At 43.4% G+C, this 14,407-nt stretch overlaps 1 protein-coding gene across 2 annotated transcripts in view; it reads right to left on the minus strand.

Annotated features, from left to right (window-relative positions):
- The window catches only part of PKHD1L1 (PKHD1 like 1), a 278,999-nt gene that overhangs the window by 79,615 nt on the left and 184,977 nt on the right, over positions 1 to 14,407 (minus strand). For both annotated transcript variants that reach the window (XM_075352949.1, XM_075352950.1), the window contains exons 42-46: positions 10,542 to 10,698; positions 8,770 to 8,926; positions 8,599 to 8,678; positions 8,352 to 8,481; positions 1,625 to 1,754 (exon numbers count right to left, since the gene is read on the minus strand). In XM_075352949.1, the coding sequence (XP_075209064.1) occupies positions 1,625 to 1,754; positions 8,352 to 8,481; positions 8,599 to 8,678; positions 8,770 to 8,926; positions 10,542 to 10,698 (654 nt within the window). The remainder of the gene's footprint in view (positions 1 to 1,624; positions 1,755 to 8,351; positions 8,482 to 8,598; positions 8,679 to 8,769; positions 8,927 to 10,541; positions 10,699 to 14,407) is intronic.

The following is a 14,407-nucleotide window of genomic DNA, read 5'->3' on the forward strand; positions in this document are numbered from 1 at the left end:
TGAAGCTCTTTCCTGTCCTAGGGTCCTGTACCCCGTCGGTGCGTAGTTCAGGGAGTACTCCACCGGCAACCCCTTCTCCTGGGTACCAGGTGACTGTTAATCTGAGTTAGGGAGTCACTTCACTTCCACCTTCACACCTCTGCTGTCAACTCTAGACTAACTATTCTCAAAAGTCTGCCCCTCCCACCTGGTCAACTAGTGGACTGGAGTAGCTCCACCTCTAGGCGGCCATCCATAGTCCCACCCTAGCTGGGTACCATTGTATGGGGGATTTGTTGGGAAAAACTGGGATTACCTGGGTTTTTTGTGTTACTGGCACTGGGGTTCTGGGTCCCTAAGGGGGTAAACCCCGCATCCTGCTGGTGGGGATGCAGAACCTTGTAGCACCCTGATGGGTTCAGGGGCGCTATATGTGCATGGTGGGTTAGCCGAGCATACATACTGTATGTTCAGCATAGGTAAAGGGGAATAAGCTGCTGCAAGAGATCTCCAGTGGCAGTTTTTCTTCCCTGAGATTCAAAGGGTTGGGCTTTTAGATTTAAAGGGAACCTGTCAGGTCCTCTGTGGCCGCCAACCCAGCAGCATTCATATCAGTATGTCAAAATTCTCTCCCTCACCGACCCTGTATGATATTATTCACTGAAATCAATCTTAAAAAAGGATTGCAGTGTACAATAATCCCACTCTGTTCAAGAGGGATTATAAAAAACAATAAAAAGTGTAAAAAAAAATGAACCCCCTCTACAAAAGTTAAAATCACCCCCCTTTTTGCCCTATTGAAATTAAAACCATTAAAAAAATGACATATTTGGTTTCGCTGCTTTCAAAAATACCAGAACAAAATATCAAATCAATTAGCAAAAAGATAAAATTTAAAAAAAAAAAAAAAAGATTTTTTTTTTGTCACTGCAACATTGCAATAAAATGCAATAAGAGGCGATGAAAACATCGCATCTACAACAAATTTGTATAATTAAAAATGTCAGCTCAAGACAAAAAATAATCCATCACTGAGCCCCAGATCCCCAAAAATGAGAAATGATACTAAAATCACAATTTTTTAATTTTGTCAAATTTATTACATTTTTTTCACCACTAAAACCAAAAACCATACATGTTTGGTATTTACGAACTCGTACTGATCTGGGGAATCATAATGCCAGGTCTGTTGTACCATATAGTGAACATGGTAAATAAACAAAACTCAAAACCTTGTGGAATATCACTTTTTTTTTGCAATTTCACTGCATTTGGATTTTTTTTCCCATTTTCCAGTACAATGTGTGACAGAATGAATGATGTTGTTCAAAAGTGCAACTCGTCCCGCAAAAAAAAAAAAAGGCCTTTATATGACAATATTGACTGAAAAATAAGAAGGTTATGGCTCTTGGAAAAAAGGAAGGAAAAATCGAAAACGAAAAATTGCCACGTGGCCTTTTTACATTAAAAAAAAAGTGTGCTGTGGTCTATGTAGTTCAGGTCTCGTGTTAATAAATTAGGGTCCGTTCCATATCCAGAAGTCATGTCTTTTTAATTACCATCTACTCCAATAAGACAATAATGTGGTTCTCAAGTTGCACTTTGGTAGGATTCTGGAATATACTGTATATACTGTATATATTACCTGTGACCTGTTGATGCGATCACTATTTCATCTCCAGTTTTCCAAGTCACATTTTGCTGTAGAATCAGGGTTGAGCTCCCAGACTCCGCCGTCTGAGCAAGTCTGGTCCATGTGACCGGTACGGGTATGCCTAGAAAAGAGAAAAAAATTCTTACCCCTTATCAGAGACCTTTGAAACTAATTTTGCAGTGGCGTGCATTACTTATCTTATTCCGGTCCTGAATTATAATCAATGATATTGGTGTTTTCCCATGAATAAAGTTCATGTTAATCAATAGATCTTGGAAAAAAGTAAGTTCCACAATTGGATGTGATTAAAAAAAATGTTCCTGTGCTGAGATAAACTTATGTATCCCTGCTATGTACTGTGTAATTGTCGTGTCTGACCGTACAGTTACATGGTCTGATCATACCACACCTCCTGGGCTGGGGAGGATGCCTAAAAGTATACAGATGTAGGATGAAACACGTGACACCAGAGTACATTTGACAGTCCAAAACTTGAACAGTTTATTCCTTGCACACTATTACAGACATGGCCTCACTCCTGATGGTTCCGCAGTTGCTGTTTCTTTGGCAGGACTCACTTGGCCTAGTTCCACTATGTTGGAACTAGTCAGCAAGCTGCTGGGCACTGGTGTCTCCGTTCCCCCATGCTTCTTCTCACCACTGTCCGCTCCTGAGTCCTGACGTCTGTCTAGTCCCACTACTTCCCTGACCCCGCTGGGGTGAACCATAGGCTCTGGACCTTTAAGAGGTTACCTCAGGGTTCCCTGCCTGGCTCCTGACACTGCCACATCTTTACTCCTCAAACCGTTCTGCAGAACAAACTCTCATTAGGTTCGCCTCGCTAACCAACCTACTGATCTTCTGTCACTCCTCCTCTACTTATCTAACATCATCTAACCCATCGTTGCTCTTGCCCAACCGCTAGGTGTTGCCGGCCGGTACATGGTCACAGCTCTCCTACATACTTGGCACCTAGAAGTGAACACATTACCTTTACAACATGGATAATTAGCGGTAATGTCTTTATACACTCTTGCGTCCTCCCTGGCCTGTGTAATGGCCGTGTCTGACCGTACATGGACATTGTCTGATCATATCACATCTCCTGGGCTGGGGATGACGTAAAAGAGTAAATTATTATTATTTTAAGATTTATTGATTAAGATGAACTTTTTAGTGGGAAAACCGTTTTACGCTCCAGAGCTGCATTTATTATTTATCTGCTATTAAGGCTGCTTTACATGCTGCGATATCGCTAGCGATTTAGTTAGCGATGTGACACGCCAGATCGCAGATAAGATTTGCCGAGATCGCACATAGGTTATTTTTGTAGCACCGGTCACATGTGCGATCTCAGCAAATTGCATGTGCGATCTACCGTGTTACATCGCTAACGAGATCGCTAGCGATGTCGCAGCGTGTAAAGCACACTTTAGACATGGTTGAAAAGATTATTGGCAGCCGCATGACTAAGAGATCTACTGAGATTCTATATAATGTTATATGGTTTATGGCATAAAGACAAATCTTCCTAGAATGGAAATCATCAGAGTCATAGCCATAATATTCTTAACTTTTATTTTTACGTGCATATCGCTCTATGAGGTTCTGTTTTTTTGTAAGTCGAGCTGTTTTCTTAGGTGCCATGTTATAATACACATATGTGATTGTTACTTTTATATAAGCTTTTATTATGAGTTAAATAAAAAAAAACCAACAACAAATCAATTGTCCAATTTTTATTTATTCTATATTCTGATTAGGCATAAATAGTTTATTGATTGTGTCGTCTGTGTTGTTAAAATTACTGGGATACCAGTTATGTCTGTGTTATTTACTGGTTCGTGATATTTATTGAAAAGACTGAATTAAAAAAATGTGATTATTTTAGTTGTTTTTGCATTTATGTTAGCTACTTTTTTTAATGAAAATGTCTTTTTTACTTTTTCGAATTTTTGTTTACTAATATATAGGCGTATAGAGATACAGTGCCTACAAGTAGTATTCAACCCCCCGCAGATTTAGCAGGTTTGATAAGATGCAAATAAGTTAGAGCCTGCAAACTTCAAACAAGAGCAGGATTTATTAACAGATGCATAAATCTTACAAACCAACAAGTTATGTTGCTCAGTTAAATTTTAATACATTTTCAACATAAATGTGTGGGTCAATTATTATTCAACCCCTAGGTTTAATATTTTGTGGAATAACCCTTGTTTGCAATTACAGCTAATAATCGTTTTTTATAAGACCTGATCAGGCCGGCATAGGTCTCTGGAGTTATCTTGGCCCACTCCTCCATGCAGATCTTCTCCAAGTTATCTAGGTTCTTTGGGTGTCTCATGTGGACTTTAATCTTGAGCTCCTTCCACAAGTTTTCAATTGGATTAAGGTCAGGAGACTGACTAGGCCACTGCAACACCTTGATTTTTTCCCTCTTGAACTAGGCCTTGGTTTTCTTGGCTGTGTGCTTTGGGCTGTTGTCTTGTTGGAAGATGAAATGACGACCCATCTTAAGATCCTTGATGGAGGAGCGGAGGTTCTTGTCCAAAATCTCCAGGTAGGCCGTGCTATCCATCTTCCCATGGATGCGGACCAGATGGCCAGGCCCCTTGGCTGAGAAACAGCCCCACAGCATGATGCTGCCACCATCATGCTTGACTGTAGGGATGGTATTCTTGGGGTCGTATGCAGTGCCATCCAGTTTCCAAACGTCACGTGTGTGGTTGGCACCAAAGATCTCGATCTTGGTCTCATCAGACCATAGAACCTTGAACCAGTCTGTCTTAGAGTCCTCCAAGTGATCATGAGCAAACTGTAGACGAGCCTTGACATGACGCTTTGAAAGTAAAGGTACCTTACGGGCTCGTCTGGAATGGAGACCATTGCAGTGGAGTACGTTACTTATGGTATTGACTGAAACCAATGTCCCCACTGCCATGAGATCTTCCCGGAGCTCCTTCCTTGTTGTCCTTGGGTTAGCCTTGACTCTTCGGATAAGCCTGGCCTCGGCACGGGAGGAAACTTTCAAAGGCTGTCCAGGCCGTGGAAGACTAACAGTAGTTCCATAAGCCTTCCACTTCCGGATGATGCTCCCAACAGTGGAGACAGGTAGGCCCAACTCCTTGGAAAGGGTTTTGTACCCCTTGCCAGCCCTGTGATCCTCCACGATCTGATGGCCTTGGAATGCTCCTTTGTCTTTCCCATGTTGACCATGTATGAGTGCTGTTCACAAGTTTGGGGAGGGTCTTAATTAGTCAGAAAAGGCTGGAAAAAGAGATAATTATTCCAAACATGTGAAGCTCATTGTTCTTTGTGCCTGAAATATTTCTTAATACTTTAGGGGAACCAAACAGAATTCTGGTGGTTTGAGGGGTTGAATAATAAATGACCCTCTGAATAAACGTTTTACAATTTAAAAAAAAAATAAAAAAAGAAATAACATTCTTTTTTGCTGCAGTGCATTTCACACTTCCAGGCTGATCTACAGTCCAAATGTGACAATGACAAGTTAATTCCGAATGTGTAAACCTGCTAAATCTGCAGGGGGTTGAATACTACTTGTAGGCATTGTATATCTATATACAGTGAGGAAAATATGTATTTCATACACTTTCGATTTTGCACGTTTTACCACCTACAAAGAATGGAAAAGTCTGTACTTTTTATCGTAGGTACACATCAACTGTGACAGACAGAATAAAAAAAAACACAGAAAATCACATAGAATGATTTTTAAATAATTAATTTGCATTTTATTGCAAGAAATAAGTATTTGATCACCGACCAACCAGCAAGAATTCTGGCTCTCTTCTTATTTAAGAAGTTCCTGCTCTGCACTCATGAACTGTATGAATTGCACCTTCTTGAACTCATTACCTGTATAAACGTCACCTGTCCACACACTCAATCAATCATACTCCAACCTCTCCACCATGGCCAAGGCCAAGGAGCTGTCTAAGGATACCAGGGACAAAATTGTAGACGTGCACAAGAGTGAGATTGGCTACAGGACAATAGGCAAGCAGCTTGGTGAGAAGGCAACAACTATAGACACAATTATTAGAAAATGGAAGAAACATAAGATGACTGTCAATCTTACCTGGTCTGGGATTTCATGGAAGATCTTGCCTCGTGGGGTAAGGATGAGTCTGAGAAAGGTCAGGATTCATCTCAGTACTATGTGGGAAGATCTGGTCAATTACCTCAAGAGAGCTGGGATCATAGTCTCAAAGATTACTGTTAGTAACACACTCTGTTGTCATAGTTTAAAATCCTGCAGGGCATGCAAGGTCCCCCTGCTCATGCCAGCACATGTCCAGGCCCATTTGAAGATCGCAAATGACCAGCTGGATGATCCAGAGGAGGCATGGGAGAAGGCCATGTGGTCAGATAAGACCAAAATAGAACTTTTTGGTATCAACTCCACTTGCCGTGTTTGGAGAAAGAAGGATGAGCACAATCCTCTCCTCCTGCTCCCTCTTTGACCGGCTACAATCTGGCTTCCGACCACATCACTCTACTGAAACTGCCCTAACCAAAGTCACCAATGATCTACTAACCGCCAAAACCAAACAACACTACTCTATCCTCCTCCTCCTGGACCTGTCCTCTGCCTTCGACACAGTAGACCATTCCCTCCTACTATAGATTCTCTCATCTCTGGGCATCACAGACTTGGCCCTATCTTGGATCTCCTCATACTTAACCGACCGAACTTTCAGCATCTCCCATTCTCACACCACTTCCTCATCTCGCCCCCTATCTGTCGGTGTCCCCCAAGGCTCAGTTCTTGGACCCCTGCTGTTCTCCATCTACACCTTTGGGCTGGGACAGCTCATAGAGTCCCACGGCTTTCAGTATCATCTCTATGCCGATGACACACAGATCTACCTCTCTGGACCTGACATTACGTCTCTACTAACCAAAATTCCACAATGTCTGTCTGCTATTTCATCCTACTCTGCGCGATTCCTAAAGCTTAACATGGACAAAACAGAGTTCATTGTCTTTCCTCCTCCTCAATCATCTCCTCCACCAAGCCTTTCCATCAAACTTGATGGTTGCTCACTCTCCCCAGTCTCACAAGCTCGTTTCCTTGGAGTAACCCTCGACTCCGCTCTATCCTTCAAGCCACACATCCAAGCCCTCTTCACCTCATGCAGACTACAACTCAAAACTATCTCCCGGATCCGTGCTTTCCTTAACTAAGAATCAGCAAAAACATTAGTGCATGCCCTCATCATCTCCCACCTCGACTACTGCAACCTCCTGCTCTCTGGCCTCCCTTCCAACACTCTTTCACCCCTCCAATCTATACTAAACTCTGCGGCCTGCTTAATCCACCTCTCCCCTTGCTTTTTTCCCAGCCTCGCCCTTCACTGGCTTCCCATCGCCCAACGACTCCAGTTCAAAACATTAACCATGACATACAAAGCCATCCACAACCTGTCTCCTCCTTACATCTGTGACCTAGTCTCCCGGTACCTACCTGCACACAACCTCAGATCCTCACAAGAGCTCCTTCTTTACTCCTCTCTTAACTCCTCTTCCCACAATCGCGTACAAGATTTCTCCCGTGCCTCCCCAATACTCTGGAATGCTCTACCTCAGCATATCAGACTCTCTCCTACCGTGGAAAGCTTCAAGAGGAACCTCAAGACCCATCTCTTCCAACAAGCCTACAACCTACAATAACCCTCAGTCCAGTACACCACTGCGCAACCAGCTCTGTCCTCACCTATTGTACCATCACCCATTCCCTGTAGACTGTGAGCACTCGTGGGCAGGGTCCTCTCTCCTCCTATACCAGTCTGTTTTGTACTTTTAATGATTGTTGTACGTATACCCTCTTTCACTTGTAAAGCGCCATGGAATAAATGGCGCTATAATAATAAATAATAATAATTCCAAGAACACTGTCCCAGCCGAGAAGCATGGGGTGGAAACATCATACTATGGGAGTGCTTTTCTGCAAAGGCGACAGGATGACTTCACTGTATTGAAGAGAGGATGGATGGGGTCATATATCGCAAGATTTTAGCCAACAACCTCCTTCCCTCAGTAAGATCATTGGAGATTAATTGTAGCTGGATCTTCCAGTTTGACAATGACCAGAAACACACAGACAGGTCAACTAAGAAACGGCTCTGTATGAAGGATTTCAAGATTGTGGAGTGGCCTAGCCAGTCTCCAGACCTGAAACCAAGATAATTTGGAGGGAACTGAATTTTTGGAGGGAACTGAACTCAATGTTGCCCAATGAAAGCTCCGAAACCTGACAAATCTGAAGAACTGTATGGAGGAATGGGCCAAAATCCCTGCTGCAGAGTGCGGAAACTTGGTCAAGAACTGCAGGAAAAGTCTCACCTCTGTAATTTCAAACAAAGATTTCTGTACCAAATATTAAATTCTGTTTTTCTATTGTATCAAATACTTATTTCATGCCATAAAATGCAAATTAATTATTTAACAATCATATAATGTAATTTTCTGGATTTTTGGGGGGATTCTGTCTCACAGTTGACGTGTACCCACAATAAAAATTACAGACCTTTCCATTCTTTGTAGGTGGTAAAACTTGCAAAATCAGCAGTGTATCAAATACTTATTTTTGCCACTTGTATACCAGTACTTTAAGTTTCAAAAAGGGACTACAATGGCAATTATTGTAAAAGATTTTTTAAACTTTTACCACACTTTTTTTACTTATTCTTACCATGAAGATCCAATGTCCCCTGCCTCACAGCTAACGTCTTAGCCCCATATAGTGGTAACTCAGGAGAACGTAAGTGTCCATGTAAGGTGATTATTGCTTTGTGCTGGAATGGAGCGGACTCAGTTCCAATCTAAACATAGAGAAAAAAAATATTACATGGAAACACAACTGATGATTTCAGTCCAATAATTCCTCCCAAAAAGTTATCAGCCTATAATTGGCACAGTAAATATCGGGGTACGGTCACCTGAAGAGCGCCCCCGTCTGTAATGAGGATGTTCTCAGACTGCAGCTCAATATTTGCTTCATCAAACACCAGGGTTCCTCCTATTTTAAGGAAAAGACTTAAGTAACTATAAAATTAGGTACTTTTATTTTAATGTAGTGTATGGAAAGTATGGAAAGTAATTTTATTTACCTTGAATTAGCAACATCTTCAGCACTGGTGTACTCGTATCCAGCAATATTGTTTGCCCACATGTGATGACCGCCAGTGACCCCTCATCCGGTGGAGATTCTCCTCCCCAAGTATATTTAGAAGACCACACATCAATGTAGAAAAAGTCTGCATTATCCTAAAAAGAATCAGGAAAAAAAAATATATAAAATGAGATTATGATTAAGAGGCGTACGCCTCGAAATGCGTAAACCGGTGTTTCTGGGGCCAGTTTTGCTGTGTTTTTTTTCACCTGCCACCCATGTGTGTTTTAGTATAATTTTTCCAATAAAAGAAGTTTTTACTCCATATGTGCTGGAACAAAGTTTTTCATGGATTGCCTTGGACGGATGCCGTGCACTTGGAGGAACAGGTGAGCTGGATGCCTTTGATTTTTTTGGTATTGATTATATTGTGTGGTGCTTGGAGTTGTTGTGTAGTTCTCCTGTTGTCTTCTTGTTTCCTCCCTGGTCTTATTTTCCTCCTTACCGTTTATTATCTTATACCTCTGTGTGAGCATGCTATGAGATAGTTTTGGTTTACCCTGTTTGTCTATCGCTGTTGGTTTTATCACACTCCTGTCCCGGCACTTCCCTAGGGTGGGGGGTATAAGATCAGGGCTGGTCATGAGCAGGGCCAAGAAGGCAGCTCAGACATCCTCACCTTCAGAGGTAACCCTGAGATCAGGGATAACTAAGGTCTCCTAGCTTGAGGGCCAGTATAGGAGCCTCTGTACTCAGCTTTTTTCATTACATCTGTGACAGGTAGTCATACCATCGTGGCCAAGTTTTGAGACTTACACAAATATTGGTTTTCATAGTTTGCTGCTTTGGGGTTTTAAAATTTATCAGTCACAGTTTCTTCTTTTTCTTTTTTATATGTGAAATACATCACGTTTGTGTAAAAGCTCAATATTTTCAGTGCTGACCCCTTATTTTTCAAGACTTCTGTTCTTCGCCCTGACAGTTAGATATCAGCTTCTGGGCCAAATCCTGATTAATGACAACACATTCTTGCCTACTTAGTGCTTGGAGTTTATCCCAATTTCTGTGTTTTTGTTTGACCGTAAACTTTTTGAGGATTTACCACAGGTTCTCAATGAGATTAAGAATTTGAATGTTTAGTTCACCAAGCCACTTAGTTATCGTTTATGCCTTGTGACGTGGTCTTGATCATAGTGGAAAAAACTTTGATCATCACCAAATTGCTTCTGGATTGTTGGGAGACGTTTCTCATGGGAGATGTTTAGATCCCATTCTTTCTTCATGGCAGTGTTCTTAGGCAAAATTGTGAGTGAGCCCCCACAGATGAATAATTTCAGGAAGCTTTACTGTTGGAGGACACAGGACCTATATTTGAGCTCTCGTTTTCCTCTCCAGGCAATCATTCTTCCAAAATGTGGCAAACAATCTGAAGGGGCTTAATCAGAAAAAATTACTTTGCAGAAAGTACAGGGATTGGATTGGACTGTAGGACTGGGGTAAAGTTACCTTCTTTGGGTCAAAGCTTTAAATATTGAGTCTTTGTATAAAATTGATGTATTTATCTATACATGTTTAAAAATGTATGAAATGTTTATGAAGTGCGACTGTACCTTCTAGAGTGTTCCATAGTGCACTAGTTTACATGTTTTGAACTTATTCACTCTGTTTTGAAGATGACTTTCCTGGATTATCAGACTTTTTGTAATGTCATCTTGGACCATGGTTCACCCTCTCCTGTGTATCCTCTGATTTTCTTATCACGTTTCTTACCATCTTAGCAATGCCTTGGCCTTCGATGTATACTGTGACATTGGTTCTTTGTGAAGGAGAGTGAGCGCTGGTTACACAAACAATCTGTGTAGTATTGGCCGACTGGACGACACACGGGGACTGTGCTATGGTGACAGTGATGGCGGAGGTGTTAGTGCTGCCAAGAAACAGAAGGTGACAATTAATTATCATATTAATACAAGTCCTTAATGCCCCGTCACACTAAGCAACATCGCTAGCAACATCGCTGCTAACGAACAACTTTTGTGACGTAACAGCGATGTTGCTAGTGATGTTGCTTAGTGTGACATCCAGCAACAACCCGGCCCCTGCTGTGAGGTTGTTGGTTGTTGCTGAATGTCCTGGGCCATTTTTTAGTTGTTGCTCTCCCGCTGTGAAGCACAGATCGCTTTGTGTGACAGCAAGACAGCAACAACTAAATGTGCAGGCAGCAGGAGCCGGCTTCTGCGGAGGCTGGTAACCAATGTAAACATCGGGTAACCAAGAAGCCCTGTCCTTGGTTACCCGATATTTACCTTTGTTACCAGCCTCCGCCGCTCTCACTGTCAGTGCCGGCTCCTGCTCTGTGCACATGTAGCTGCAGGACACATCGGGTTAATTAACCCGATGTGTGCTGTAGCTAGGAGAGCAGGGACCCAGCGCTAAGCATTGTGCGCTGCTCCCTGCTCTGTGCACATTTAGCTGCAGCACACATCGGGTAATTAACCCCATGTGTGCTGTAACTAGGAGAGCAGGGAGCCAGCGCTCAGTGTGCGCTGCTCCCTGCTCTCTGCACGTGTAGCTCCGTGCGGTGGTAACCAAGGTAAATATAGGGTTGGTTACCCGATATTTACCTTAGTTACCAAGCGCAGCATCTTCCACGCGGCGCTGGGGGCTGGTCACTGGTTGCTGGTGAGCTCACCAGCAACTCGTGTAGCCACGCTCCAGCGATCCCTGCCAGGTCAGGTTGCTGGTGGGATCGCTGGAGCGTCGCAGTGTGACATCTCACCAGCAACCTCCTAGCAACTTACCAGCGATCCCTATCGTTGTTGGGATCGCTGGTAAGTTGCTTAGTGTGACTGGACCTTTAGACAAGAGGGTGAACAACCTTGTGTCTTATCAAGGGATCAGTCTCACTGCTGTTGAAAGCTCCTCAATATAACCACATGACAATGGGTATTAACGAGTCATTCCTAACCCCACTTTAAATCCTTGCCTCCCCCATCCCATTCATCCTCTCTGCAAGGCCCATAGCTTAAATACTAAACTAAAATAGAGAGACCACACTCGAGGACGTAATGAATTGGCCATAGCAGCCTTTTATTTAAACATACAACATATAACCAAAAAGATACCACTAATAATGGTCCTTGAAGCTCCAACAATTCTTTTTGCAGGCCCAGCCCAACATATACTTATAAGGTCATATTACCCATAGCCGATTATACTCCTAGTCAGAGGCACTTGCTGCAAAATGACCTGTCCGATTTTTTACCGCACCACCACGGGCCCCACCGTCACCACCTGTATGGCATTCTGCCATCTTCCATTCCTTTGAATCCACCTTTGGAGTCCAGAGCCTTGTGAGCTCTCCCCCCATCCATCCACTGTGAGACCATATTCTTGACCTCGAGGACCCTCCCCTCCACCTGTCGCTGTGACAAGAACTAAAGAAACTAATAGGTCAAAAGTACACCGCAACCTATATCTCGGTTCTGATTGTAACCGAAACATATATACCTGTCTAAGCATATCTATACGAATAAAAGAAAGCCCACACGTAGCCGCTAAGACCTCCTCACCATGTACTGGTCCTGCGCTAAAAAAGGAAGGGTGTGTGGGAGTTTTATTGTAGGCTGGCAAAAATGGCTTTCCTACACTAATGGCTTCCCCTATTTATACCCCTAATTCACTACTCCGCCTCCTCAGGATCTCCCTGTCTTTGTTTTAACCCCCTCCTTCCCCGGGCCTAGCAAAACCCCTAATCCCTGCATTATTTGAAAATATTATTGGGAAAATAACAAAAACCCAAGCCCTGTAATATTTAACACTTTCATTCCCGTTCAACCCTGTCATGGTGGTCTCCCCCCTAGGCCGTGGAATAAGTCCGGCCTTACTAAACAGAGATACCGCTGAAGTTATTATGCATCCATTTAATGAATACTTACAATATGATCTCAATGGTGTTTCAACTTTAGAGGGGTCCAATATTTGTTACCTCCACATGTCTATACTGATCACAAAATATAGGTTTAGCTAAATTAGATCATTCCTTTCAATCTGCATTTTAATACATTTGACTTGAAATTAGAAAAAGTCCTACTAATCCAAGCCCTAGAACATAATGGCAAAGTCAAAGGGGTTGTCCTATGAGCAAACATTTTAATTAATAGCTCTTGGAATAATAATAATTTCCAAAATTGAATGTGTTGGAAAAAAAAGTTCATATGCTCGGATAATCTTATAAATGTGCCCCTGTTATATACTGAGTAAAGGGCGCTTGACCACTGAGGAAGGATTCTCCGGTCGTGATGGTTACTATACCCCCCAAACTTAACCTAAAAATAACACACCGACTGCATGCGACTTGGTTAAACAAATTGGCCACAGCAGCCTTTATTACCTATTATTAACATACTAACACAAGGGGGCGCCGTCCAACGGGCGACCCCAAACACACAATAATAGGTAACACATAAATAATAAACGGTACATATAACCCTATGTAGGCCCGGTCCAGAAACCCTTTCCTACACCAATATCCCTGGCCGCAACACTCCGACCCAGAGATGAGGTATTAATCACCCCACGGATTAATACCCCCCAAACTTTGCAGAACCCCGTGCCTGCAATTTCCCGGAACCCAGAGACACCATACCAAGACAGTGCCTCTCGGTCCAGCTACCAATCCCTTACAACCGCTTCTGGACCAGACCTACCCCCGCCACAGGACAGGACACGTGACACCTTACGTGGCCTGGACCCGCCACACACCCAAGGCTTGCTCCACACCATCCCGCAAACCCAGGGCCCATAAATCAGAACCAATGTCATTAAGATGAACCCCATCACTCCTCCGAAACTGCCACTTCGGCGATTCCAGGTCTACATGCCTCACCACCACACTGCCGTTTCTCCGCACGAAATGCGCAACCACCCTGTTCACTTGTGCCCGGTCGCGATTAATCTTCTCAACCGACCGAGCCCCCCTCCACCATAATCTGGCCACAATATCCGACCATACCACTATCAAGCCCGGATACCTTGCCCATAAACGCAGTAGGTCGATCTTAATGTCCCTAATCAGATCGCGGGATGCCCGCAAACCCAGGTCATTCCCCCCCCACGTGTAAAACCAACACGTTCGGAGGTCTGTCCATCCTGCAATAATATTCAAATTCCGGCATGACCCTGCTCCATTCCATGCCACGCACTCCAATCTACTTGACCGATGCCAGCGATCTGTCCACACCCAACTGCCAACCATTCGGGCGAGCGTCGGCCCGACGGGCCCCCCAGAAAACGAACGAGTGCCCCAGGATCCAGATCAGACACACTCCTACAATAAAGGAAACAATTTTAACAAACAACACCAGCATTCCAGATTGCAACAAAGAACAACAAAACCCAACGGCAGAACAAACAAAACTCTAACCAGAGCCCTCAACGAGATAATAACTGTGGGCGCACATAACCACGAAAACGAGAGGACACCCACCGACCAATCCGTCTCACCATGTCATCTCCAAGGCCCCAACGAGAAGCCTCGGTAGCCGCCCCAATCCTGAACGAATGGGACCCGTAATCCTCTGGGCGCTCACCCGCCCAGTGCAGGCAACTCCTCAGCACTGCCACAAACTGGTAAC

Source organism: Anomaloglossus baeobatrachus, chromosome 6 (genome assembly GCF_048569485.1).
Source record: "Anomaloglossus baeobatrachus isolate aAnoBae1 chromosome 6, aAnoBae1.hap1, whole genome shotgun sequence".
Taxonomy (NCBI): Eukaryota; Metazoa; Chordata; class Amphibia; order Anura; family Aromobatidae; genus Anomaloglossus; species Anomaloglossus baeobatrachus.